This window comes from Musca vetustissima, unplaced genomic scaffold (assembly GCF_032173495.1).
Source record: "Musca vetustissima isolate MV318-11 ecotype Yass unplaced genomic scaffold, APGP_CSIRO_Mvet_v1 utg6528, whole genome shotgun sequence".
Lineage (NCBI taxonomy): Eukaryota > Metazoa > Arthropoda > Insecta > Diptera > Muscidae > Musca > Musca vetustissima.
This window is the reverse complement of record NW_026878990.1, coordinates 168,410-193,818: the sequence shown is the minus strand read 5'-3', so window position 1 is coordinate 193,818 and position 25,409 is coordinate 168,410. Positions and strand designations below refer to the sequence as shown.

General features: G+C 35.9%; 1 protein-coding gene across 1 annotated transcript; it reads left to right on the top strand.

Moving 5' to 3' along the window:
- The first annotated feature begins 1,599 nt into the window (after nucleotides 1-1,599).
- On the top strand, nucleotides 1,600-14,193 carry LOC133323816 (DNA-binding protein RFX2). The gene is made up of 10 exons (XM_061532715.1): nucleotides 1,600-2,521; nucleotides 8,530-8,611; nucleotides 8,695-8,911; nucleotides 9,014-9,217; nucleotides 9,417-9,765; nucleotides 9,841-9,941; nucleotides 10,007-10,306; nucleotides 10,373-10,687; nucleotides 13,647-14,015; nucleotides 14,085-14,193. The coding sequence occupies exons 1-10, from the start codon at nucleotides 1,600-1,602 to the stop codon at nucleotides 14,184-14,186; spliced, it is 2,961 nt and encodes a 986-aa protein (XP_061388699.1). The 3' UTR covers nucleotides 14,187-14,193.
- Nucleotides 14,194-25,409: the final 11,216 nt, after the last annotated feature.

Genomic DNA, 25,409 nt, shown 5'->3' with positions numbered 1-25,409 from the left:
GTGAAAAACAATAAAATTAAATCTCCAAACAAAAACAAAAAATCGGGTGTTCGGCTCTTGACTCTTTACTGTGTCTTAGCCTCACGAAGAACCTTCTTAGGGCACCTGTAAAAAATAATAACACTTAAATATCATATTTTTATAATCAATCGAATGTTCTTACGAGTTATTTTTTTGACAACAGAGGGTCTTCGCCTCATCAGCTGCTTATTCTTCCCGTGAAAACAGAATAAAAATTAAATATCGATTTCTCAATCTGTCTCACGACTCTTCCTTCCTGGGTCTTCGCCTCATCAGCTGCTTATTCTTCCTGGAAACAAAATAAAAATTAAATATCGATTTCCTGAAATCAATCGAATGTGCTCACGACTTCTTCGACAGTCTTGCAATATGTAAATACATTATTGACCTCCTGTCGGACTCCACCCTGGGTATTCGCCTCATGAAAATTAAGAAAAAAATTAAAGATTAATTATCGTATTTTTGAAATCAATCGAAAGAACCCACGACTTCTTCGGCAGCCTTGGAATACGTCAAAATATTATTCAGCTCCCGCCTGGCTCCATCCTCGGGTCTTGTCCATACGAAGCGCCTTCATAGCACCCTGAAAAATAATAAAAATTAAATATCGTATTTTTGAAATTAATTGAAGGTACCCAAAACTTCTTCAAGGGCATTGGAACACGTAAACAAATAATTCAGATCTATCCGACTTCGCCACCTCAGTCCAGCTGAGAAAAAGAATAAAAATTAAATATATATTTTTTTAAATCAATCGAAGTACCCACAACTCCTTCAACAGCCTTGGAATACTTTGAAAAAAAAAAACAGGACCTGTCTGACTCATTCCTGGGTCTTTGGCACGTGAACCACCTCCTTTACCTACCTGAGAAAAATAATAAAAATTAAATATCGGATTTTTCTGAATCAATCCAAGGTACTCACGGCTTTTTCTGAAGCATTGGAAATAAATAATTCAGATACTATCCGACTTCTTCCTGGATCTTCGCCTTCCTGGATTAAATATCAGATTTTTCGAATCAGTCCAAGGTACCCACGACCCTTGGAATACGTCACCAATTTTTCGGATCGTGTGGGGCTTCTTACTTGGTCTTCGCCTCATGAAACATTGCCTCAGTCCGTCTGAGAAAAATGTCGAAGGTACCCACGACTTCTTCGGCAGCCTTGGAATACGTAAATAAATAATTCAGATATTATCCGATTTCTTCCCGTGTATTCGCCTGATGAATCACCACCTCAAAAATCACCTACAAAAAATTTAAAATCGAGCCTTCCCGACTTCTTTAGTTTCAACTGCAGCCTTGGAATACACCAACCATTGATCAGCCACTGTCCTGCTTCGTCCTCGGGACTTACCACATGTAACTGTTCCTTGGACACCTGGAAAAATAATTAAAAATTAAAAAAACACCCCGACTTCTTTTGAACCTTGGAATACACCAAAAATTACGTAGTTCCCGCCGAACTCCATCCTTCCGATTTTACCACATGTAACACCTTCATAAACTCGTCGAGAAAATTTAAAAAAACATACACAAAAAATCTACCGTTTAAAAAATCTCCTTCGAAATCAATCGAATGCATTCACGACTGCTATTGGATCAACAGCAGCAGCAGCATTTACAACAACAATTGCAGCATTTGAATACCACGCCGAATTTTCAGCATCATTTTTTGGAAAAGTGTCGTTGTGCGTCCCGAACACAATTTGATTGTATACAGGGTCATACTCATCATTTTCCGACAGGACAGCAGTATCATCATCAGCAACAGCATCATCACCACCACTCTTCTACAACACGACAAAGCCACCACAATCAATTATTAACGCCGGCATATCAATATTCAAATTCGTACTATCATCATTCACCACCATCACAACAACAACAACAACACCAACAACATTTACGACAGCAATATTGTCCAGCAAATCAATTGCAGCATACAAGACAGCAACAACAACAAAATCCAACAGCAACAACAACGCAACAATATTTGCATTCGCATACACGAAGACTGCATCACACTTCGGCAGTAACCTCTCTCTCTCAGCAGCAGCATCAGCAACAACACACATCAACTCAAACATATTTTAAGCAACAACAGCACCATACCATAGTCCAGCATTTGTATCAACAGCAACAACAACAAAATCAATATCATCATCGCCACCATTCAACTCCCCAGCATCCACCTGCCCACCATCCTGCTCACAACCATCCTCTATCTCTTCATCTAACTCCCCATCCTCCTCCCCCTTGTGCACGTCAACCATCTTCCTCCTCCTGCGCCACCCTCGTTGCCAACGTTCCCGCAAATTGTTGTACATCCATAGCAGCCACTGCAGCAGCAGCTGCAACATCATCTCTATCACCGGCAAACAGTTGTTCCTCACCTGCAACGATAGCAACACCACCAACACCATCGCCACTACCTCTACCTCCACCAAATCCATCTGCAACAATGTATCGGCGTCACAACAATCTATCCTATTGTGGTGGTATGTATGTCAACCTAACCAAAAAAGAAATCACTTCTCTTTGTCGGTCCGCCTGCCCGTCCGTCCGTCCGAGAGCAGCAGTAATACTGCACAAAAATTCTATCCTATTCAGCCCAACAAACACAAAACAAAAGTCAATTTCAATTTTTCATCAATCATCGAAAGTCATCGACATCATCAGGTGTAATATATAGCCAGTCAGTCCGCCAGCCAGCCAAACAAGTTGGGTTGTAACCCATTTTTTGTTTTTTTTCTTTTTTTGTCCGGTCGGGTATCCTTTGCTGCTGACCAACGAGTAGTTCGTTATTGGAAAAAAAATTAACCCATTCAGTTGTTTGTTACAGCTCCAATCGTAAAGTTATAAAAATTAGAAATTTCAAAAATTTTAAATTCTTTTAATTAAATCGGTCTTATTGGAGTGGAATCTTATTTTCGGGTTCGAAGTGGACTTTAAAAGAAATTGAATAAAATAAAACATAAGTGATGTGAATTGAAGTGAAATTAATCCCATCGAAAATATCCGCAATTTAAGTGAAACAAAAAATTAAAAAATATTGCGGTGGCATAAAACATAATCTGAAGGTCCGTTAATTTTTTTTAAGTTTAACGGCCTGTTGACATCTGATTAAAAAATAATAATCGTCGATAAATCCCAAAGCATAAATTTTAATTACTAATCAATATAAAAAAATAAGGTCGGATTCATATTGCATCTAAAAATCTCCCCTCAGCATACATATGGCATTCAAATTTAAATGAACAGTGGCCTATATGGATCATATCGCCCATTTGCTTCAAGACCAGCATAAATCAAAAAAAAAAAAAATGATTGTGCAGAAATTGAGTTAAAAGTTTTCAATTTTCGCACATCTTATATGAGACAGAGTGTGTATTAGATATTCATCTGATTTTCTAACACAACCAGAAGTCTGATATTGCGAGCAATTCCGTACCATTAACTCCAAAAGTTTTTGATTTATGCCGGTCTTGCAGGAAATGAGCGATAATACTTTACTCCCCTGTATTGGGGTTTTAGTGGAATTTTCAGATTCCAAAAAAAAAACAACAAATAAAATAAAAAAAAAATAAAGTTTAAGGTTTTCGACTGTCAAACACAAGGTGTACACACCGAAAACGTCATATATATGTATAAAATGTAATAAACGTAGTAAACGTCATTTATATCAATATTATCAGTATTATACAGTTATTTTCAAGAATATATATTATTTTTATCCCCCATATATCTGACTATTCAAAACGATAAAAATTTCTAAATTTTTTTGAAAGAAAATTTTGAGATTTTATATCGATTTGAAAACATGCGTAATTCCCAAATTGATTAATGGAAATAGCTATTTTGTCAAAAACCTAATGGATTTAGGTATGTTTCCGACGTTTCTGACGTATGTATTATACGTCGGAAATGTATGTCATTTACGTCACTGTTTCTGACAGGCCATCTCTGATCCCCTTATAGTCCATTATACATTTAGAAAATTTTCAGATAGAGTCCAAAAAAAAATAAACAAAGTTTCACAGGTAGACCAAACACAATGGACACCCCAGAAACTCTCCTATGTGGGGAATGGGCCATAAACATTTTACCGACGGGAAACTAGGGATATGTAGTCGAGCGCAAATGTCGACTTTTAGACTTTTCAATTTTTGCTCTGACCAAAAAGTCGATTTTTAGACTTTTCGATTTTGTCAAACCTGTTCAAAATCGATTTTCGGCATTTACCGACCGATGCAAAATTTACTAAAAATAGTTTTTTTATACCCTTCACCACACTGTGGTACAGGGTATTATGTCTTTGTTCATATGTTTGTAATGGATGAAATTTGGCACAGTTCATTGTTTGGTCCAAGGACGAACCCTATTGAAATTGTAAAAAATCGGTTCAGATTTGAATATAGCTCCCATATATAGTTTCGTCCGATTTTTAGTAAATGGGTGCACCAAAGCTCCAAAATATGGCCGATTGACACAACATTTTGCACAACGTACTGAAGTTACTATAACATAACGTTTGGCATGTTTCGTTGAAATCGGTTCAGATTTGGATATAGCTCCCATATATATTTTCTTCCGATTTTAAGTAAATGACGCATCAAGGACCCCCATTCTCGGTGTCAAAAAGTTTTTTGCATTAATCTACGAATCTACTCTAATTCTAGAATGTCCCTACAACATTTCAAGTGAAAATCTAAAGAACTCTTGAAGATATAGCCGATTTATGGTGTCAACCTCAAGTGACGGCTGAAGTGCTCCTCAAACTTTAAACGCGTTTTTCTCGAAACAGTTTTTTACGAATGGCGGGCACGATAACTCAATAACTAATTATCCAATCGGTTCCAAATTTTGACACGTTTCTCTGGGAGTGTATAGCTCTCGTATGAACTAGGATAAAGGCAATCGGTGAAAATCTCAAGTGACGGCTGAAGTGCTTCTCAAACTTTAAACGCGTTTTTCTCGAAACAGTTGTTTCACGAATGGAGGGCACGATAACTCAAAAACTAATTATCCAATCGGTTCCAAATTTTAACACGTTTCTCTGGGAGTTTATACCTCTGGTATGAACTAGGATAAAGCCAATCGGTAAAGATCTTCCTCAAAAAAAAAATTTCAAAGTTCCGCCATTTTATTAATTTTGTATTAATTTTGTTCGAATTCAATAATCCTAGTTCGTCAGACATGTACTCTTTTTAACACCGTTGGAATTTTCGGATTCCGATGTTCCTGTGAGGAGTTATCATGTCCGCCATCAAAAATAAGGACTTTTCTTTAATTACAAAATACAACAACAAAACAATAAATCGGACGAAAAAATATATGGGAGCTATATCTAAATCTGAACCGATTTTCAGGAAACTTAATACACACCATTTTAGACCTAATTCATTACGCTGTGCCAAATTTTATACAAATCGAAAGATATTAAGGGACTTTGGTACAACATTTACCTTAAATCGGACGAAAATATATATGGGAGCTATATCTAAATCTGAACCGATTTTCAGGAAACTTAACACACATCATTCTAAACCTGATTTATTACGCTGTGCCAAATTTCGAGCAAATCGAAAGATATATAGAGACTTTGGTGGATTATTTACATTAAATCGGACGAAAATATATATGAGAGCTATATCTAAATCTGAACCGATTTTCAGGAAACTTAACACACATCATTCTATACATAATTCATTACGATGTGTCAAATTTCATGCAAATCGAGAGATATATAGAGACTTTGGTGCACCATTTACATTAAATCGGGCGAAAATATATATGGGAGCTATATCTAAATCTGAACCGATTTTTCCCAATTTCAATAGGGTTCGTCCTTGGGCCAAATTAGTGACCTATACCAAATTTCATCCAAATCGGATCATAAATGCGACCTGTACATTGTTCACAAAAATACATGGACGGACGGACATGCGTAAATCGACTCAGAAAGTGATTCTATGCATATTCTCAAAAGGAACCATGTGTCTATCTCGTTTCCTTTTGCCCGTTACAAACATATGCACAAATACATAATACCCTGTACCACAGTGTGGTGAAGGGTATAAAAACCATTTGCTACTACACACAAATTACCAAATCCCTCGATTTCACTCTAAGAGTAACTTAATCTACTCTATTTCGAAAATTTTGACTCCCACTCTTTTTCTTTCACAAGGAGTTCTATCGAGCACTCCCACACAAAATAAAAGAGAGGAGAGTATAATCCTTAAAAAAAACTCGTACACTTCACGTACTAGCGATAATTTTTCACTCGCCGGGAAAATCGAGCAAATCGGAGCTCTGGAAATAACAGCCACTTCGAGTAAGAAAATACCGAAAATGTGTCCGGACCTTTATTCCAGTCATCTAAGTAGTTGTAATTTTGGAGTTTCCGACGATTATTTCGAGGTGTTGCAAACGGAATGGCAAATTTAATATACAATCCACCGTTTGATGTAGGATTTAAAAATTTACTATAGGATTTCGGGGACGAACACCAACCGGTCGTAATTTTAACCTCAGTTAAATGGCAAGTGCAAAGTTTTGGGCGGATTTGGAACGGATGGATCTGATAACTAGAATAAAAGTCAAAATTATTGGTAATTTGTAGATTACCATTAAAAATTTTCTTATTTAAAACTCATAAATACGAATTCTGTGTGAGTCAAACAGTGCTGGAGGATATTTTAATGGTTGTAACACCAATCGACGCCTTGATATGTTCTCTGTACAGAATTGTGCGACCGTCTGCGACCCTTCATAAACTTAAGAGTCATTCGATTCCCTACACAAATACCACCCTCTTGCGCGATTAGAGATCAACAGCACCCCTTTGTTACACCAATATATTTTCCGAATATTACTAATATTCAGTACAGCTCTTCTAATTGCTTGTCAAGATTCTCTTCACCGTGAGTTGTGTTGTGATGTTCGGCTTATAAATGTGGCCTATAGATGGACTCGAAAAAAACACAAAAAAAAATAAGTTTTCGGTCCACTTCATCCCAAAATTGTTATCTGACCATCACCGAAAATTATAGGCGTTGTCCTTGGCCATAAATTTTCGCCCTCTAGTGTGGTACTAAATAATATATAAATACGTAAGCACCAGTAAATATTTAAGTGTAACATTTAAAGGTCAACCACTCCTCTCGGATATACTATCAACTTCCCAGGTCTATGTCCTTCAGGGGTAAATATATATGCCATAGAATACCAAATGTGCAATTTTTTACACATAAGTCAGGGTCCATTTGACCCGCTAAATATAGACCGATCTTTATCAAAACAGGCATTCTTATTCTTTGGTCCGATCCCCTTCTCCATGTAAAATTTCACGAAGTTCGAGCCATAATTGCGGTCTCTGCAGCGACCAGAAAAAACGACAAAAATTAAGTATTTGGTCCATTTTATCCCCTAAATATTAAGTGATATTTACCAAAAACAATAGGGGTCTTCATTGGGCAAAGCCCATCCTACATGCAAAATTTCATGAAGATTGGTCCATAACTGTGGCCTGTATCGTGTTTACAAATTATAGTGGACAGACGGACGGACGGACATACATATCTAGATCGACTCAGCTAGTCGAGATATGATCGGTATACTTAAAGGTGGGTCTAGGACCAATATTTCGCGGCGTTACAAACTTTTGGGGCTGCACAAAGCTGTAATACCCTGACAACATAGTTGTGTAGGATATAAATATCAATATTTGTCCACATTTTGGGTTAGTCCCCATATAATATCCAAATATTTGGATATTGGGCAAGTTTTTCAATCGAATTGGCTGTAGTTTGATATATTGGGTCCTAATTGAGTACCAAATCCTTCCACCAAAAGTTGGCAATATTGGTCCAATTATGAAATTAATACAAGAAATTAAAATTTAGGCATTTCCTTGCGTCTGTACATCTATTTTTATCATACTACCTTCGGAAGGTATCAAGAAATAAAGCTAAAATGACATATCCCCCAAAAAAGATACTTCCAGAATTTCGGAATTTAAAATTTTTATTTATTTAAATTTTGCCTTAAAGGCGATAATCATTGGAATTATTTTTAAGTGAAAAAAGGTACAAAACTTAGAGGTTAGGTTGGAAAAATAGCCTCATCGCCCCATACCTTCCATTTTGCGGAATGTCCTACCAGGTATAGGATTTTATACTCATGTTTCACCCTAACATGCGTTATTCATGTTTTTTGGTCGTAAGATTTTAGTAGTAATCATTATAAGTTTAAGTTTCTGAAATTAGCATTACGTGTGTTATGTTCTGAAACCTACATTACACGTATACTATCAGATTATCTATGACGGTGGTTATCAAAACTTCGCCCCGGCCGAGATTAACGCTTTCACCTGTTACAACTTTTACTATACATTACTCCAATGCGCGACGGCAATTTTTCTTAATATACCATCATAAAATTCGTATTGACTAAATCCAAAATTTAAATCGAACCTTACAAAACTCTCTTTTATATATTCCAGTAAGTCAAGAGCCGGGACAAAATTATCAAGTTCAATATGTGGATACCGAATTATATCACAGTAATTCCAGTCAATCACAAATGTAAGTTCAAGCATTATCCATTCTCAACTATACCCCCCTCCCCCCACATCATAAAAAAAATTGTATTTCTTTTCACCTCGCAGGACATATCCATTTTGTCCCATCGGAGATTATCAACCACCAAATGGACAATCGTACTACACAACTACCCACACAGCCAATTATTCCACAGCAGTTCCATTAAATGCCCCAGCAGTACCACATCATTCAACGTTGCCGTATATTGTGCCGACGGAAGAAACGTTGCTATTGAATGCCTCATCACAGACGCACAGTCGTGATTCGCCACACAGTCTAACAGTGAGTAAATATTTGATTTGGCAAATAAAATACAATTTTTATAGAAATATTTGCAGTTTTATATTTAATTGTATTAATATGTTTTTATTTCCGATTTTGTAGGAAGTTCCATTTATACCGGATACTCATAGTAGCTCACAAACGCCCACTTCGACCACTGCCAATTCGGTGAATGTGGGCAGTATTGGTGCAAATGGCGGTGGCGGCGGTGCTGGCACTGGTGGAGGCAGCAGTGGTGGCAGTGATGTCTCACCTGACAATGAGCATGGCTTAATGGGAAATACCAATAAAATTGCTTCGGCAACGGTAAGTAGATATGGTGGATGGCTGGTTGTATAGCCGACGGTCTATCAGATTCTGATGATTGTGTTCAAACGATTCATCAGTCCTTGATAAAATATTCTTTTAAAAATTCACGCCTTGGATAGTCCTTGAAAAAATATTATTTAAAAAATTAAATTTTCCATTCTACACGAATTTAACGGAACCTCCTCCCTTCTTACAGATCAAATGGTTATCGAGAAATTACGAAACAGCTGAGGGTGTAAGTCTACCCCGATCCACTCTCTACAATCATTATATACAGCATTGTAACGAAAGTAAAATCGAACCGGTGAATGCAGCGAGTTTTGGCAAATTAATACGATCGGTATTTTCCGGTCTGCGAACGAGGCGTTTGGGTACCAGAGGAAATTCTAAATATCATTATTATGGTATCCGAATTAAACCCGAATCGATATTAAATCATATGATGGATGAAAAACCGAATACATTTCAAACACATCACCCCCACGCCCACCATCATCAACATCATCCGCATTTGAATCCGGCCAATTTGACATCGGATCAAGCAAGTGCAATGGTGGCATGTAGTTCGAGTGGCATCGTGTCAGCAGCTGGCGGGGGACCAATTGGTGAGTTACATGCAGCCAATAATAATGCGGGGAATAGTGGTGGAGGTCTCCATCACAGTAGAGGGGGAAAGAAAACGCACACCTTTAAATCGGAGACACATGAGGCCTGTGGACATGTAAGTGTGACTGGAGATTTAAATCTGCAGATTAAAAATATGTATCTTTTATCTGAATCTCATAGTTCTTGGGCAATGGTTCCGGAGCCATACCACCCTTTCCACCCATTGAATTGGACAATACCTTTGACAGTGAATTAACACCGGACGATGTGGAAACCTTTCGCTCCATGTATCGAGAACATTGTGAAAATTTCCTAGATGCGGTACTCAATTTAGATTTCAATACCATTGAATTTTTGTGGCGTGATTTTTGGCGTGAAAATGCCCAAGGTGACGAATGTCACGAGGAAGATAAGTATTTAAGTAAAACGAAGCTGTATCTCCTATGCCACTGTGCAGGTGTTCAGAAATTTGTGAGAGAGGTAAGTCAATAAAATCTGAAACTAGTTTTCGAAATTTATTTAATTTTGTTCTCCCTCCCTTTGCAGGTCGATTATCAATTCTATCAGAATATGGTTGATGTCATAATACCGGATGTGTTGCGTTCCATACCCAATTCTTTGACTCAGGCCATACGTAACTTTGCGAAAAATATGGAAATTTGGCTATGCGAATCAATGATTGGTGTTCCGGAACGTATGGTCCAAATTAAATCATCGGCGGTATCGGCATTTTGCCAAACCCTCAGGCGTTATACATCGCTCAATCATTTGGCCCAGGCAGCCAGAGCGGTGTTGCAAAATAATTCCCAGATCACTCAGATGTTGAATGATTTAAATCGGGTGGATTTTCATAATGTTCAGGTGAGTAGAGATATGCATTCTAAAAAAACTAAAATCGATGGAATTGTTGGTAGGACACGCCCAATATAAATTACTTAGAAGACCATGTTCCGAGATGTTGTCTTCTGCTTGATCTTTCCATCGGATTCGTGGCCTCCCCTTTCTGCGTGAACCATCACTTGGCTCGCTTTTATATGACTTTTGAGCAGAGGCATTTTCATTCATTCTCTCAACATGACCTAGCCAGCGCAGTCGCTGCAGCTCGATACGTCTGGCTATGTCGATGTCAGAGAATAGATGGTATAGCTCATGGTACATTCGACGGCGATATTCACCATTGACGCGGATCGGCCCATAGATCTTCCGGAGAATTTTCCCCTGAACACTACAAGAGTTGCATCATCTGCTTGCGCAAGTACCCATGCTTCAGATCCATACAACAGCACGGGTAATCTCAGCGTCTTGTAGAGTGTGAGTTTGGTCTGGCAAGAGGTGACCTTGCTCTTGAATTGCTTACTCAGACCCTAGTAGTATCTGTTGGCCAACACTATCCTTCTCCGTATCTTCAAACTGATGTCATTAGTTTAATTTATGGCTTTAACGAGGTACAAAATCGTTCACCAACTCGAAGCTGTAGTTTTCAAATTCCACACTTGGTCCAAGTCTACTGGACGTCTTGCATATTGATACCGTCAGCTAGGTCTTCTCACCATTTACTGCCAAACCCACATTGGCTGATTCCTTCTCAACTTCTTCAGTGGTGGTTGTTACTGTTCGCAATGTTCGACCCATTATATCTATGTCATCGGCGTTGGCGAGTAACATGTGTTGTTTGGTGTACAGAGTGCCATTTATGTTCACATTTGCATCTCGCTTGACCTTTTCCAGCAGGATGTTAATAAGATCACACGAAAAACTGTCATATTGTCTGAATGCTCGTTCAGTATTAACCTTGTGCCAGTTAAAGTTATCCTGCATAGCCGTATTCATTTTGCAGGAATGCCGAACGCAGACATTGCTTTAAATATCTCTGAACGGATAGGGCTGTCGAATGCGGCTTTATAGCCGACAAATAGATGAAATATGTCGATGTGTTTTTCGTGGGTCATTTCCAGGATTTGACGCAGAGTGGTCATTGGTGGATTTGATGGAGAGGTCCTCTCCGACTTTAACTGCTGACGTTGTGCCACTCAAAGTTATCCTACATAGCCGTATTAATTTTGCAGGAATGCCGAACGCAGATACGGCTTTAAATATCTCTGAACGGTCAGGGCTGTCGAATGCGGCCTTATAGTCGACGAATATGTGTATTTTTTTCCAGGATCTGGCGCAGAGTGAAAATCTGGTCAATTGTGGATTTGCCAGGTCTGAAGCTGCATTGGTATGGTCCAATAATGTCATTGACCATTGGCTTAAATCGATCACACAGCACTTTAATCCGATGGTAAGGAGACTTTTTCCTCTATAGATGGCACATATCGTCTTGTCTCTTTTTTGTGCACGGGACACAGATTGCCACATTGTACTAATCAGCTGGTGCAGCATCTGACGACTAGTTTGAATAGTTCGGCTGGTAACCCATAGGCACCTGCTGCTTTATTTTTCTTCAGCCGATTGATTACTATTCTGACCCCATCTTGGCTAGGTGGTATACACCCTATACCGTCATCTCTTATATGAGGATCTGGAAGGAGAGTTTTCAAAATGTTATTTCTAGATCCTCAACATACCGTCATCTCTTATTGGTTCTGGGGTATCTTCTTCGCCGCCACTTTTTGAGGATCTGGAAGAAGCATTTTCAAAATACTCTTTCCAACACGCTGTCAGAATCTGTCACTTCATTCTGAATCCGTATATCTCGATTTGGTCCCGCTCACGTTTTTCTTGTTCTATCTTCTGTAATACGTTTCTCATCTCTCTTCTCCCGGTAATTCCCTTCGTGTTTGTAGCTTTTCGACGTCGAGTTTCCGTGTTGTGTTAGATCGCACCTTTGCTGCTACATTAAGACGAGTCCGAACCTTGGCTGCTACAAAGTAATGGTCATCTGGTATTAGCTCCTTCTTTATCTCTACAAATACTGGATGAATGCCTTTCGTCTATCACAACAGGATCGATTTGATTTTTCGTTGTTTGATGGGGAGAAATCCAGGTGGCCTTGCGTATATCGAGATGCTTGAATCTGGTGCTGCTAACTACCTCATGCCGTGTTGTCTGATGTTTCTTCATGGAGGCTAAATTTTCCTACGGTGGGGCAAAAAATATTTTCCCTTCCGATTTTTGCATTAAAATCTCTTAGCAGAATTTTAATGTCATGGCCAAGGCAGCGGTCATATGCTGTTTCTAGACGCTCGTAAAATATGTCTTTGGTATGTTAATCTTTGTATTCCGTCGGAGCATAAGCACAAATAAGACTGGTATAGAAAAACTTCGTTTTTATACGGATTATAGCAATTCGTCCCTTTCCAGGCGCATTTCTTGTAAGGCAATATTATCGGCTTAGTACTTATTGGGTGTATCCGCCAAAGCGAAAACTGCGCCTGTTCTGTACCACATGCGCATGTTCCAAGTGTAGGTTAGCAGATCGTGGTCCTTTATACGTTTGCGGTGGTCGTCAACATTAGGGGTGTTTGGTTTTCTTTTTCTTAGCTTTTTCATAGTAGGTTGGGAACTTCGCTTTTGTATAGATTATAGCAATTCGTTCATCTACTGGAGTGAATCTGGAGAGGAGGTCTTTTGTTCTCCTGTTAACTATAAATTCTCTGTCAAATTTATGTCTCGTTTCATGGCAGCATTAATACAGTGCGTAATCGTCCACAGCATTTCCTCTAAGGCAATAATATCGGCTTTGTACTTCTTGAGTACATACGCCAAGCGAAAACTGCACATGTTCTGTACAACGTTCGCACATTTCAAGTGCAGATTTGCCATTTAATTTTCGTTTCAATATTTAAAAAAAAAAATTAATTCCTCCTTCTTTCAGGAACAAGCCGCCTGGGTATGCCAGTGTGATCCTTCATTGGTGCAACGTCTCGAAAATGATTTCAAAACCACACTACAGCAACAATGTTCCCTGGAACAATGGGCAGCATGGCTGCAAGTGGTTGTTGACTCAGTACTGCAGGAACATTTTGGTAAACCTAGCTATGCCAAAGCGGCACGACAATTTCTATTAAAATGGAGTTTTTATAGTTCAATGATAATACGTGACTTAACATTGAGATCTGCATCGAGTTTTGGTAGTTTCCATCTGATACGCCTACTCTACGATGAGTATATGTTCTATTTGATCGAACACAAGGTAGCGGAGGCTCATCAAAAAACCGCCATTGCAGTGATATGTGATTTAAAGGTGAGTTGCGGATTTTCAATTTTTAAATAAATAAATTCTGATTTTTTATTTTTCCTTTTCTTATTACAGCAAAAAGATGTTGAATTTGATTTTGGTTATCAATTGGAATTTATTACCTCGGATTCAATGTCATCTGAACGTGGCGCAACCAAACGTTTGAAACATGAATGAGTTATGTTGTGGCAATCAACAGTAGCCGCCTATTCACTGGGATGATACGAATTATTAGTGGAAGTCAGCCTTCCATAAAATATTGCAATTGAAATTGTGTACCTCTACAACATAGATTTATGTACATATATATATATATATATTATCTCATCATTGTATATATCACTTACTATATACAATCGAAATAACGATGGCCAAGGGGCCGGCAAAGTTCGAAGGTCGAAGCTTTTTCGGAAGTGGATATAACCGACATGTCGTTAAAAATTGTGTTCGTATAAACAATTTCGACTATATACATTTATATATGTATATGGTTAAATATTAAGACATCGATGGAAAAATATCAAGTTGATCATAGTTTGAGATAATCTGGACTTGTCCGAACCAATCTAGAAACTGATCATATATTCAGCACACTAAATATTTTGTAATATTTTCCATATTTCAATTATTTCATATAAAAATAAGCTACACACACACAAAAAAAATCTGTCAAAGAAAAATCTATGTCCCACAAATTATACTCAGGCTAAATAGCAATTGAATGCCCCCGAATAGATTAATTTTTCTGTGGCATTTTCCCGCACCATAAACCAATTTTAGTATTTAATATTAGTATTAAATCTTTTTGTATATGTTTAAAGTAAAAAAACAGTAAAATTATGCCAAAGTAAATAGTATTAAGCCGTCCATTAATTAAAATGAATACAACACTATATAGATTTAAATAAATTGTATATTTCAAAACAGAATCATATAGTAAATATTCATTTTACATAGTCATGTACACACTCGATGTTTGTATGTAGCAATTAATTAATGTGTATATCTCAATGTTTTGTGAATAAAAATAATAAATAATTATTTAAGAATGTAAAACAATTGTTATTTTTATTAAAAAAACAACAACTTTTTAAAATCATCTACACATATAGACTAAAGACACTGAGGGCGGAAATTGGGCTATGACTAAGAACATACCCAAAAAGACGTTAGACGATGGGCTAAATGTGTTCTGTGAAGAAGTAGTTTACCAACTAAAGTCCCGGCATGTAAAATGAGCCTAGACCATAGACGTATATATCTGAAGATTATCCGATATTTAAAAATTTGAGTATGAGTACTCAAAATATCGGAGTGCTGATATATGGGTGTTATACACAAACCGATGGACCGATATTGATAATTTTTGGTAGGAATCCAAAATGTAACAATTACAAAAATGTCAGTAACCGATGGACCGATATTGATAATTTTTGGTAGGAATCCAAAATGTAACAATTACAAAAATGTCAGTAAGTGTTGCCGACACATATATACTCTCTGTAAAATATACAGACAGCCGCAGCTCGTCTTATCAGCTTGGCATGTGGGATTTTTTCTTTAGTTACAAAAAAACAACAACAAAACAACAACACAAATTTTTTGTAAATTATTTTTCTTCTCTTTTAATCTTCAACAAAGTTACATACCTTAACAAGCTTTGGCATCAAATCTTGAAAAATGAAAATCTGTAATCTTCTGTAATACTAAATTCCGCTCAAACTATTTTGAACATGCTGACGACTGGCAAGAAGGGCTGATTAAATTTTTGTCCAAAGCAATTTGAACACCCTCAGTCTATAATTTGCGAATGTCTAAGACAGTTTTTATACCCTATACAACTATGTTGTCAGGGTATTATAGCTTTGCACATCTCCAAGATTTTGTAATGCCCACCTTTAAGTATACCGATCATACCTCGACAAGCTGAGTCAATCTAGACATGTGTGCCCGTTTGTCCAATCTTCACGACATTTTACATGTAGAATGGGTTCTGGCCCTATTAGTTATGGTAAAGATCGGCTAATGCCTTTACACAATGGGCTGAGGTGTCAGACGTTGGACAAGCAAGACTCGGATCGTAGACCCCTCTGTCATGGAAACAGGTTTTTCTGGTCACTGCAGGCAATTATAGCCTAAATATCGCAAATTTTTACATAGAGAAGGGAATCGGGCCAAATAGTAAGCATTTCTATTTTGATGAAGATCCGTCAATATTTAGCGGGTTTAATAGATCCTCAGTTTTGTGAGAAAAATTACAAAATTTGTATTTTATAGCGTATATATTTACCCCTGAAGGACATAGAACCGAAAAGTTGATAATATATCCAAGAGGAGTGGTTGACCTTTACCAATTGTACTGTCGTATGTACTCGGATATATTATTTAGTAACCCATTACCACACTAGAGGGCGAAAATATAGAGCTGATCGCTTTGAAATTTTCCAAGATCATATTAGTAATATTTGTAGAACTTTTGTCGGTCATGCAAATATCGCGAAATATTGACCAAGCTCAGAATATAAAACAACACAAAGTTAGATTTTCGTGGAAGTTGGATAGGGTATCATATAGTCGCCACTTGACCATAATTGGAAAAGTTTCAGATGAGGCTAGTTCATATAACCCATCTCGGAATAAAAAAAAAGTGGATAAAATCAGACATTTCATTATCTTGATATTGGATTAACAAATTTTCAAAATGTTGACACTTGGTGGGAGGAGTGGTCCAATGGGACCCATATTCATGCCTGATCTATTGGAGGTAAATATATTACCATGTGCAAAGTTTGGATGAAATTGGGTATACTGTTCGCCCGATATAAGATTTACAAGTTTTCAAAAAGTTGACGGATAAGTCCCATCTTTCAACATTATACAGTCATGGTTAAAATATTAGGTTGTACAAAGTTTACCTCAAATCGGGTAGTCCGTTTGACTATGTTGTGTGTTAGGTACCAGAGGAAGTGGACCAATTAATAGGAAATGCGTTGGAAAGGGACTGGTGTAAGTAAAACAGATGATTACCCCCTGAAACGAGACGTGAATTTGGCTGCGTATTTATAGTTAATAGGAGAATAAAAGACCTCTCCACTTTCACTCCAGCGAATAGATATAATCCGTATAAAATCGAAGTTCTTCTACATCAGTCTTATTTGCGCCCATCCTTCGACGGAAGACAAAAATGAGCAGACCAAAGACATATTTTTTTCAAGCGCCTAGAAACAGCATATGACCGTGCCCTGGCCATGACATTAAAATTCTACTAGGAGATTTTAATGCAAAAATCGGGAGGGAAAATATCTTGGGCCCCACCGTCGGAAAATTCAGCCTTCATGAAGAAACATCCGACAACGCCATGAGGTTGATTGACTTCGCGGCAGCAAAAAACATAGTAGTTAGCAGCACCAGATTCAAGCTCTCGATATACACAAGGCCACCTGGATCTCTCCTGATCAAGCAACGAGAAATCAAATTGATCATGTTGTGATAGACGGAAGGCATTCATCCAGTGTTTTAGACGTCCGATCGATCCGAGGAGCGAATATCGATTTGGAACACAACCTTGTGGCAGCCAAGGTTTGCACTCGTCTTAATGTAGAAACTGGACGTCGAAAAGCTACAAACACAACAGATAGCAGAAGCCTACTCCGCTCAACCCACCCACCTGCTAGACGAAAGCTCACCTTGTCCCGATAATAATGTAAAAAAAAACAATAGCAAAGAACTGCAGCAAAAGTCACATTTGGGTACCAAAGACCACCATCAAGAAACCCGTGGTACGATCAGGTGTGTCGTAATGCTACTGAGTTGAAAAACGCAGGGTATCGGACAACCCTGCAAACAGTAGCAACCCGCAATGCAAGAGAGAATTATCAGGAAAAAAGAGAGAGAGGAAAAACGTATTTTCAAAAGAAAGAATAAAAAACAAGGAAACCGAGAGCGTGAGCGTGAGCAATTCGAGATGTACAGGAGTCAGAATGAAGTCCGAAAATTTTATCAATGACTAAAAAAACCGAAGGCTTTGCTGCAGGCAAATCCTCCTGTAGACCTGATGATGGAAACCTGGTGACAGATATAGATAGCTTGTTGATGATCTGGAAGGAGCATTTTGCAAAGCTTCTGGTATGAAATAGTGGCGAAGAAGATACCCCAGAACCAGTAAGAGATGACGGTATACAATGTATACCACCGAGCCAAGATGTGGTCAAAATAGGAATCAAGTGGCTGAAGAATAATAAAGCAGCAGGTGCCGATAGGTTACCAGCCTAACTATTTACGACCGGTGGTCAGATGCTGCTTAGTACAATTTGGAATTTATGCCAAACGATTGGAACCTCAGCATCCTGTGCCCCGTGCACAAAAAAAGACAAAACGATATGTACCAACTATAGAGGAATTAGCATTTTTCCCATCACATATAAAGTAGTATCCAGCGTACTGTATGAATGACTGAAGCCAATGGGCAATGACATTATTGGACCATGCGGCTTCAGACCTGGCAAATCCACCATTGACCAGATTTTCATTCTGCCTAGAAAAGACCCACATGGACACATTTCACCTATTCGTCGACTATAAAGCCGCATTCGACACTCCTATCCGTTCAGAGGTGTATAAAGTCATGTCTGCGTTTGACATTCCTGCAAAATTATACCGCTATGAAAAATAACTTTAATTGGCACATTAAGTGTCAGGCTGCGCGTAGCGCCCTAAGGCTACACGAACAAAAACTCTGGCGGAATTGTACCTTTGGGCATAGTAGTGTTCTAAATGAACCAGGTATAGCATTGGACCAACGCGCTACACTAAGCGACTACATATCACCAATCCTTAGATTTGACGATGTAGATGTCGTTATCCCTAGTAGAGACGACTGGAAAAGAAGTAACCCTCCTCTGGACGGTCTGGCCTTTTATACAGACGGATCCAAGATGGAAGAAGGTACTGGGGCAGGCGTCTACTGTGAAAGGTTAGGCCTTGAGTTGACCTACAAACTGGATAGTTTTGTAGTGTTTTCCAAGCTGAAATCTTCGCGATCTGGAAGGTAGCGGAATTGATAAAAAATCTGGATGCTGAGGTCGTTGAACCGGTGACTATCTTTGTGGATAGTCAAGCGGCTCTTAAAGCCATCAAATCTTGCCACATCAAATCCGAAGCCGTCCTCAAGTGTAGAACAGCTCTGGAAGAACTTAACCATAGCTATCGGTTGTGTTGGGTACCAGGACATTGTGACATCTTGGGTAATGAAAGAGCGGACGAACTAGCTAGACGAGGATCTCAATCCACCGATCTAGAAACTGATGACTCACTCAAACCACCCATTTGTCTTTTCTATAGGAACATTGAGGCATTCTTTGACGAAACAGCCCGCGAACTTTGGCACAACGAACCTAGGTGCAACGTGTCAAGATCAATCTGGCCGACTCTGTCTACCAAAAGAACGCACTCACTATTGAACCTGAACAAAGCTGAAATTAGAGTGATGACGGGAATCACCACTGGTCACTGCAACATCAGGGCCTTTACTAGTAAATGGGATTTGCATCAAGATCCCATTTACTATAGACTCTGTAGACTCTGTGTTGACGAGGAGGAGACGGAGACAATTGAGCATCTCCTGTGTCACTGCCCAGCCCTGGCATACAGGCGACACAGACTAATGGGTGCTCATTTTCTACCGGGTCTCAGCTTCTTCTCATCAACCGAACCTGCTCTAATCTACAGCATAATTAGAAACATAAAATGGTTAGGAGCATATAACCTTGGCACGTAATACTTTTTTCTGTCTGACTCATAGGGCCATCGACCTTCACTCATTCTTCACTCCTTTAATTTACTAATCTTCTCTCCCCTACAGATCTGTCTTCTTGGTCTCTTCTCTTCACTGTATCTTTTCTTGTGGATGATCACAACGGACCTAACCGGTCTCAGAGTGTTGCAGTCACACATGTGACTGCACATCCCCAAACCTAACCTAAAGTCGGAAAGGACCCTCGGAGCCTTTTAATACCGAACGAGGAGTCAGACAAGGTGACAGTTTGTCGCGTGATCTTTTTAACATCCAGCTGGAAAAGGTCATACGTGAGGCAAAGGTGGACAGAAATGACACTCTGTACACCAAACAACTAATGTTACCTACGCCAATAACATCGACATAATGGGTGGAACATTGCCACCTTTGAACAAATTGAGAAGGAATCTGACAAAGTGGGACTGCGAAAAAATCAAGCTGATGGTATCAAAGCGCAAGACGTCCAAATATGGAACTTGATAACTACAGGTTCAAGGTCGTCAAAGATTTTATATACCTTGGTACCGCCATAAATAAAACGAATGACATCATTTTGGAAATTCGGAGAAGAACAAGAGCAAACAACCTAAAAGCAAGACCACCTCCCGCCAGACCAAACTCACACTCTACAAGACGCTTATACTACCCGTGCTGTTGTATGGATCTGAAGCATGGGTACTTGCACAAGCAGAGGCAGCTCTTGGGGTGTTTGAGAGAAAAATTCTCCGAAAGATCTATGGGCCCATCTACGTTGACGGTCTATATCGCCGTCGAATGAACCATGAGTTGTACCATCTATTCTAGGACATCGACATAGTCAGACGTATCGAGTTCCAGTGACTACCTTGGCTAGGTTATGTTTTGAGGATGATTACAGATGCCCCAGCACAAAAGTCTTAAAATCTTTTTTTAAGCTTGGCTTATGGAGCAAATGTTCTGTCACAAGCCAGCTAAGGGATCAAATAAAACAATTCTTTTTTCCACTTTTTACATTTTTTTATTTAAATTTTACTCGATTTTTTTTTTTTTGCATGTTTTTTGTTTTTTTTTTTTTTTTTATTTTTTAATACTATATATGTACATAGAAAAAATAGGATAAATGTACTTTATATATATGTGTGTATGTATATTTATTTTGTATATATAAATGTAATTTTTATTTAAAATACTAATTTACATTTAAAAAATATGTTTTTTTATAAAATTTTATCATTTTTGTTTTACTCGTATATTTTTTGTTTTCCTATTTTATTGTTTAAAAAAATATTTTTCATTCTTTTTTGTTGTTTCTGCTTTTTGTACTTCAATGCATGTTTGCTCAAAGAGAAGAAATGTTGGTTGGTTTTATAAAATTGAATCTTTATAGATTATAGAGTTATAGTGGGTGAAAAAGAAAAAAACAAATTTACAATACACTTGAAAGAAATATACCAACGACAACAACAACATACATACTTATTTATGTATATCTATCTATATATTGTAGCTTAAAACTAAATGTAGGAAAACAATTTACAAATTATAAAAAAAAATTGACTGGATTTCTTGATGTTGTTGTTTGTATTGGTAAATGTTGTAATAAAAATTGGTTTGTTCATTTTTATTTCATTTTTTTGAAATTGAAATGAAATTTGATATAAAAAAAAAACTAAATTAAATATACATATCTAAGTTTTGTAGTCAAGTTTATAATTGGGGTGTGGTATGTTTGTTTCTATATATAGTAAATGGTATGTATGGATGTTTTTTTTGTTAAAAAAAATACTGAAAATGCTCTAAACAACAAAATGTTGAAGAGACACTGTTGCATTACAATTATTTTCTTATATAAATAACACCGTGCTGAAAAAAATTCATATAAAAACGATTGCAACATTTCTGAGATTATGAAGAATCCAGGAATTTAAAAAAAAAATCAAAATGTTCCCAAAAACAACAAGTTTTATTCATTTATTAGTGGCTTTCGATCATAACCTCACTGGGAAAAGTGGAGAAACATATTTTTAACGTCCTTTTTGCGAAAAAAAAAATAAATTTTTCTCCATAAAAATCCTAAATATTGACACTAACCCAAAATTTGAACCATGGGAGATCCATAAGAACATAAGAACTTATTCGTATAAAAATAAGAAATTTTCAAAAGATGAACATAACCTCAAAATTTGGAATATCTCAAAAAGTTATAAAAAATGAAGGATACTTTTAAGATTAGGATATTTTACAATATGCAAATCTATGATCATATAATATTGGGACAAATTTGAAAAAAAAAACCATTGACCTTAACCTCACTTTTCAAAACGAAAAAAATATTCTAATATACTAGAAATAAAGTTATTAGGAAAAAAATTGCAAAAATCGACCTTAACCTCACTTTAAGAAAATATATTTTACATAAAAACGGCCCTTAAGTATGAACATGTGTCCAATTAGAGCTCTTAGAGGTATGATGCAAATTAAAAACATCAATTATTCGAAATATAATATTTGAACATAACCAAACTTTTTGTGAGGTAAAATTTTTTGATTTTGATTTGCAAAAATCGATCTTAACCTCACTTAAGAAAAGTAGATTTTACACAAAAAGGGATCTTCATTATGATCATATGCCCAATTAGAGCTCTCAGAGGTACAATGTCAATTAAACACCTTAATTATTCGAAAAATTATATTTGAAAATAACCTAAAAATCGACCTTAACCTCATAATAAAAAAAATAGATTTTACACATAAAGGTCTGTCTCTTCAGTATAAACATGTTCCCACCCAATTGGGTCTTTCAGAGGGACTCTCATTATAAATTAAAAACATCAATTATTCGAAATATTTTTGAACATAACCTAACTTTTTGAGAGGGAATTTTTGCCATTCAAAAAAAATTTTAAATTTGAGTAAAAATAATGAGAATCTTTAATATTGTAAAACTTAGTAGCTCTAACTGTTCTTTGAAAAATATATCATTCCTCACTTTGTTCAGCGATAACCTCATTTTTTTTAATTTTGAATTTTACTACCTTCATCTCAATATCCTTAGTTTTATAATTTGGAATTGCTATCTAAAAAACAGAAATAGTTGCAGCAGACCCTGTTATATTTCACCAACTTCCATTAAAATATTTGTTAAACCTAACCTCACTTCTCCCAATAAAAAATGGATAATTTTAATTCATAACACCAAGATAAAAAGTTGTTTCAATCATAACCTCACATTTTTCAATTGCAAATTTTACTCCCAGGACCGAGAAAATATTCTTAGTATTGTCATTTTGAATTGCGACCTATAAACAACAGAAGTATTATTACATTTCTTCAACTACCATTACAATATTTTTTTAAACCTAACCTCACTTTTCCAAAACAAAACAAAAAAAGAATAATTTTAACTCGCAACGCCAAAATGATATTTTTTAGTTATTTTCAATTGCTTTCGATAAACATGTCTAAAAAAACAGCTAAATCGGAATTTCCCATTTTTCTCCATAACCTCACATTTCTTGAAATACTATCGAAAATAGCTAAAATTTCGGTTTTGTAATTTTAAATTTCATTTTCTGGTATTGGTATTTTTTATTTTTAATATATTTTTGTTTCATTTTAAAATTCCATTTTTCCTTCCCCATAACCTCACATTTTGCTTAAAACTTAAAAAAATACCTCATTTTTAATTAATATTTCCAGCACAGTGTTGTTTATATACGTCAAAGTTAAGAATGATGATGTTTGAGGAATGTCATATATTTATATTTGTAAAAAAAAAATATAGATTATAAAAATAACTACAACAAAAAATCGTTATATATATGTGAATAATATATATTGTCAAAAAATTACAATAACAATTTAATTTTTCCAATTTATTTCATTAGGAATTTGTCAGAATATTTTGAAAATAAAATTAAAAAAAAAAAATAATAATTTTAAACAAAATTGCATATATTCTGCATGCTTTGTTCAGAAAAAAATAATAAAAAAATAACATATTTTTCAATGAAGTAGGTTTTGGAGCATCTACTATATATATATGTGGTTTTTAATATATATAAAATTATATATATGTATACTGTGAGATCAATTCATTATAATTATTATAATTTTTTTTATTCGTGTCATATATGTTTGTCAAATTTTAGTTTTTTTTTTTTGGGACTTTTGTTGCAAAAGTTTTGAAAAATTGTCAAAATGATAATCTTTTTAATGAAAAGTGATTTAAAAAAATGAAACAAAATTTCTTAAAATGTTTTTTCAACTGTATATGTACATTTTTTTAGGATTTTTATCTTTCTTTTTTTTTGTGTTTTATAATGTTTATATAGATGTAAGGATATATTCGATAATTTTTCTTTTTTGTGTTTTGTAAACTAAAATTAATTGAAGAGTTTAATATGGAAATAAAATTAAAAACTCTTTCTTATGTATATATATACTATATATGTAAATGTATATAGGACATTTTTTTATAATTATTAAATTACAAATACACATGTGATAAAGGAAATTTAAATCCTTTCTTGGGGCTTTTTTTCAAGTAGCTTAGGGTGGGCATATATTTTTTAAGGGGGGTTGGAATTTGTAAATTCCCTTACTTAAAATGTTTTAATATATTTTAAGGTATATAGAAGAAAATACCTTCGAATTAAAAAATAAAAATTAAAATAAAAGAATAGAACAAAAATTCATAAATTATTGCCAAAGATTGAATTGATTGTAAAAAAAAATTAGGAGATGGTGAGCAAAAGGCCAATAATGCCAACAAATACGGAATTTAACGACCCATCCTAATATGTGTTAAGAGGATAAGATTTGTAAATTCACCTTTTTGAATAGTTTTATTGGACCTTTTCCCTTCCATAACTTGATTTTTTTGTATGCAAACCTAAAATACTTTTCAATATATTTTCAAATATACCATTTGCAAATTTACTTCATTAAATTAAATTAAATTAAAAACCAAAAAACGCGAAAAAAACCTATTCAGCTCATGTGAAAAAAAGAATTGAAATTTATAAAAAAAAACAAAAATGAATGCAAACAAGCAGCGCACAAATAGGCAGTGGAAAAAACAGGGCAGGGGTCCACATCACTTTCAATGCAATATTGGAACGGAATTACATTAATTTAATAGAAAAAATTTTAAAAAATTTCCATTCGACCATAACCTCATTTTTTTGCAAAAATTTTTGATTTGGGTAAAAATGGTTTTCAATATTAATTTTTCAATTGACCACAACCTCACTTTTTAAAATTGATTTGATTTTGTATTTTTAAAACCTACACATTTTTTGCAGCTGAATTTCAATTTATAAAACAAAAATTATGCAATTTTTTAATTCAACCATAACTTCACTTTATTTCTAAACATTTTTGATTTTGGCCATAATACACCTCAAAAGTATATGCATATGTTACTCGTTATGGACCTATTACAATTTTCAAAATGAATTTAATTCATTAATTATAACAATAGTTTGTAATTTTTTATCATTCGGCCATAACCTTACTTTTTGCAAAAACGTTTTTTTTCGAAATGGGTCAATGTATTTTTCAATTTTTGTAATCATACAATATTGGAGTTGAACAACTACATTCAAACAATTAAAGAAATCATG